This window comes from Lactuca serriola, chromosome 7, assembly GCF_051521515.1.
Source record: "Lactuca serriola cultivar US96UC23 chromosome 7, Lser_US96UC23_V15, whole genome shotgun sequence".
In the NCBI taxonomy this organism is placed as follows: Eukaryota; Viridiplantae; Streptophyta; class Magnoliopsida; order Asterales; family Asteraceae; genus Lactuca; species Lactuca serriola.
Window position 1 is genome coordinate 1,521,258 of NC_136414.1, and position 5,064 is coordinate 1,526,321.

General features: G+C 27.7%; 1 protein-coding gene across 1 annotated transcript; it reads left to right on the forward strand.

The window, feature by feature from the left end:
* On the forward strand, window positions 1-2,437 carry LOC145061894 (protein FAR1-RELATED SEQUENCE 7-like). Its single transcript, XM_079009476.1, has 7 exons — window positions 1-88; window positions 409-888; window positions 1,112-1,214; window positions 1,326-1,521; window positions 1,789-2,115; window positions 2,205-2,269; window positions 2,428-2,437. Exons 1-7 carry the CDS (start codon window positions 1-3, stop codon window positions 2,435-2,437), a joined length of 1,269 nt encoding a protein of 422 aa, XP_078865602.1.
* Window positions 2,438-5,064: the final 2,627 nt, after the last annotated feature.

Below are 5,064 nucleotides of genomic sequence, written 5' to 3' on the forward strand. Positions count from 1 at the left end.
ATGTCGAATTCTAGTGTTATTGATAGTGATTTGTATTCTTCTATGAGTGAGAGTGAAGAAGAAGATGTTGATAACTCATTTTTTGAAGGTATCAGTTATTGAATTATTTTGTTGTTTTTAATTTTGTTGATTATCATTTATTTACATATTAATATGTTAATATGAATAAATTATTGTCTGATTCATATATAAATAATCGTGTGATATTTGTAATTTCGAATTTTTTATTTTTTTCGTTTTATTCATATATGAATAAGTTATGTTTTATTTTATATATTTTGAATCCTCATGAATTTTATGTATTCAAATATGAATGTTTTTATTCATATATGAATATTTTTTGTTTTATATATATGAGTTTGATGTATTCATATATGTTATTGTTTTATCCATGCATTATTATTTTAGGTGGTGAATCTTCAAGTTCAGTACATGATGCACAATATTGTGATGATGTAATTGGAGAACATGTCTATAAGCCAGATGTACATGTTCAACTTATTCCATTTAAGGGTTTAATCTTCAAATCATTAAAGTTGGCTATCAAAATGTATTCCGAGTATGCTGAAAATGGTGGTTTTGATGTTAGACTGAGCACACAGTCAAGGTTTGATAACAAGATTATAAAGAAGAAACATGTTATATGTAATCGTGGTGGTAAAAAAAAAAAGAAATCTTGTGACACATTAGGTACAAGTGGTGTTAGGAGGAAACGAAATTCAAATTCAAGAGCTATTGGTTGTCAAGCAAAGATTATATTTGAATCTGTGTATGGAACTCCAGATTATAAATTTTTTCAGTTTGATGAACTTCACAATCATCCACTTAAGAAGAGAAGCGATTTAAAAAAAAGCGAGACAAATGTCATATTCAGAAAAAGAGTTTATTGTGCATGCTTCCACATCAAAAATAGGTCCAACTATGGCTCATAAGTTGAGGACAAGTTTGAGAGGTGGGTATGAGTTTGTAAAGCCAAAAGTAGTTGACTATAAAAATTTAAGGAGAGATATCAACAGGGTTATTGGTTATAACGATGCCCAGATGATAGTAAACACAATGAATGACCGTCGAGCTCATTATCGAAATTACTCATTTGAGTTTAATTGTTAAGATGATGTTTTGGACTGTATGTTTTGGGCTGATAAAATGGAGAAGGCATATTATGCTGAATTTGGTGATGTTAACTCGTTTGATGCGACTTTCCGAACAAACAAGTAAGTTATTTTATCTAATTTTGTTTATAGCTTATTCATATATGAATATTTTTATATTCAATTATTAATACATCAAAAATTGACTTTAATGAACATTTTTTTATGTGTTAGGTATCGAATGGTTTTTGTTCCGTTTACTGCTATTGACTATCCTAAAAAACCTGTTACTGTTGGATCTGGGTTGCTAACCAATGAAAGCATTGAGTCTTACTCTTGGTTGCTTAAAGCATTTCTTAAAACTCATGGGAAAAAACCAACACTTGTTTTAACCGATCAAAATGCTGCAAAAAAACAAGCTGTTGAGAATGTGTTTCGTAATTCAAAGCACCGATTATGTATGTGGCATATAATGAAAAAGTTGAAAAAAGGTATTATTTTAATATATTTCAAATACATTACTTATTAGTATATTCATTTATGAATATTGATTGTTATTTTACTTATTATTATTTATTCATTTATGAATATTTTTGTTTAAATACAGATATCAGATGATTTATTTACTAACATAGACTTTAGAAAAAGGTTTTCAAAGCTTGTTTGGGACATTAATATGAAACCTGATGTTTTTTAGGTGAAGTGGGGTTTGCTTATGAAGGAATTCAATCTTGAAGACACAAGATGGTTTAAAGACATGTTTACAATACGTGATTCATGGATACCTGGATATTTTAGTGATATTCCAATGTGTGGTTTGATGAAGACTACATCGAGGTCAGAGAGTATGAATTCATTCTTTAATACATACTCAGAAAGTGGGAACTTACTTTTGAGTTTCATGATGAATTACGAAACTGGCATTCAAAAGCAAATGAATACTCAACGAGATCTTGATAAGGCATCAAAGAAATCATCATATAAAATGCAAACACCTCGAGAAATAGAACTGCAAGCATCAAAGGTTTATACAAGTATATTATTTTTTGAGGTGCAAAAAGAAATATACAAAGCATGTTTTTTTCTGTACATACTCATATGTTGGTATTGAAGATGGTTGGGAAGTTTACAATGTGTAGCACAACAACAGTAAAAGTGAATTTAAAAATGAATTTAAGGTAATTTTACTAGTTTTTTTTGAAAAATGTAATAATATTCATATATGAATATGAGAATATTAATATATGAATATGATAATATTTATATATGAATATATGAGTGTTGATATGAGTATTCTTATATGAATGTAAATGTGTAAATTTTGTTTTTGTATCAGGTTGAAATAAAAGCTGAAGAAAAAGAAATAAATTTTAGTTGAGAACATTTTAAGCGTATGAGTGTTTTATGCAGACATGCTTTTACAATAATGATGAGATGTGATGTTAAAGAAATTCTTGAAAGGTACATTTTAAAGAGATGGAGAAAGGATGTGATATCAAGAAATTATCGTTTTAGTTCCGTTCAATCCGATTAAGGTGATTGTGAGAATGTAAAGCTAGTCAATGATTCATATTATAGTTTTGAATCATGTTTGGATATTGTAAGAGATGACAAAAAGAGATTGCCTTGTTTGCTGAGAAGCAACAAATGTTGTTGAAGGAATTTGAGAGTGATTATATTTCTCCTGGATTGAAAAACAAGACAGATGGTGAAGTTGTATGCAAGCATTTGGGTGTTACTATTCCTATTCCAGAAGAGATTAATATTCATGTTCCTGAAGTTCAAAGCAATAAAGGTTCTGGAATCAAGAAAAGAATTCCAAGTGTAGGTGAAGTAGCATATGAAAATTCTAAAAAACAACATAGAATGTGTTCAAGATGTGGAAAACGAGTTCCACACAATTTACGTACTTGTCCAGAAATAGTTGGAGCTGATAAATCAGCAAAAGACAGTTAGGGATTTTTTAGTTTTTTTTTTTATTAATGTTTTTTGGTTTTATTCATTATGAATATATGCAGATAAAAACAATAAACAATAATATTCTTGTATGAATAATACACATTTATAATGATATGGTAAATTTATATGTTGATATTTGTTTTTATATTACTATAAAATAAGTTATATTGATGTTGTAAATTATTTATAAATGAATACAAATATGTGAAAGTTGTTATACTAATAAATAAGTATATTCATATCTGAACTCTTTTATGTTAATATATGAACTTTGTTATACTAACATATTAATTTCAACTTATTCATAAATGAATATATCATATTCGTATTCATTTATGAATAAATAAAAATAAAGTTTGAAAATATTTGAATATAAAAAAATGACATAAATAAGTAAACTTGTTTCTACTGATAAGTTAGTTATATTCATATGTGAAATTTGTTATATTCATATATGAACTTTGTTATGCTGACATATTACTCCTAATGTAATCATAAATGAATATATCATATTCGTATTCTTTTATGAATAAACATAAATAAACTTTGAAAATTTGTAAATATAAAAAACTGACATAAATAAGCGAAGTTGTTTCTATTACATAATCATTCAACACAAGATAATAAAAGTTGTTCATAAGCATTTCACAAAATATTAAAACGATGTTCAATAACATTTAACAAACCATTTAAAAGTTGTTTCACAGAATCATCTTACAGTACTTCAAATCCATTCATCTTCAACGTAAACTATTCTATAGCATCACACTTCAACATTCTTTCATCTTTACAAGCAATCATCAATATTCTTTTAACATTTTTTGAATTGTTTGCATAGCCTTGTATGCATGATCAGTACGCACTTTGAATTCAACTTTTTGATATTTTTAAGCAAGATCCAACACCTTAGCCTTCAACATGTTAATTTCAGAAGTTAGCATTATGTGTGCATATCTTTGCATGGGCTTCTCTAAAGTAGTTTGCTGAAGTGCACTTTCTTTATGAAGACCTGATTTCCACTTTGAGAGTGGTTGTCCCATATAGGTCTCCATATGTCTCATTGCAAAGACCCCACAATCAACTTTGTTTTTAACTGTTCTCCATGAAATTTCAAGTCGTTGGGGTTTGATACTTTCTTTTGAGATTGCATTTTCTCTTGGATGGTTTTTTTCAAAGTATCTCACAAAGAAATTTTTTTGATCATTAAATAAAATAAAAGTTAGATATTTAATAAATTGGTTCTTTTGTGTTGTTGTGAATTGGGTACATACCAAAGGTTTCAATATTACTCCGTATTTTCCTTCATAATCCCCCTCAACTGCACTATTGTCTAGACTTTCAATTGACAGTTTCTTTAAGTTCAAGACAATCACAAAAATGTGAGCACTTCTAACAGCTGGAAAGAATACCTGTTTTTATGTATATAATGGTAAGTATTTTGTTGATAAAATATATATAAAAGAACAACTTTAATTAACATACCATGTCAATATCTTTTATGTTCAAGATTTTTTTGTACCCATTGGTACTCTCATGAAAGTTCTCCTTGAATTTTTCATACTTTTTTTCATCAGACAGTGTTGAAGTTAGATAAGCAGTCTGTAACGACTATAATCATATGTGAATTTTAGTTGAATATATAATTATGTTAAAGAATACATCATATTTGTATAATCATATGTGAATTTCAGTTGTAAAAAAATATAATATTCATAAATGAATACATCATATTGGTCTATTCATTTATGAATAAGGAAAGAATTAAGTTTAGAACGTAAACTTACAGAAAGTCCAACTTTCAAGAAGAGTCTGTATGGTGAATTTCCAAAATCTCTTTCCAGTTCTTGGTGGTTAAGTAAATCAGACCAAGTGTCTAAAACTTCTCCAAAAATATATGTGTTTGCATATAGACTTTCCATAATTGCTCTTTCTATTATCTAACCATATTTTGTCTGGACAACCACATCTCTGCAAATATATAATCAAAATGTCATAGATTATTATCTATATAATA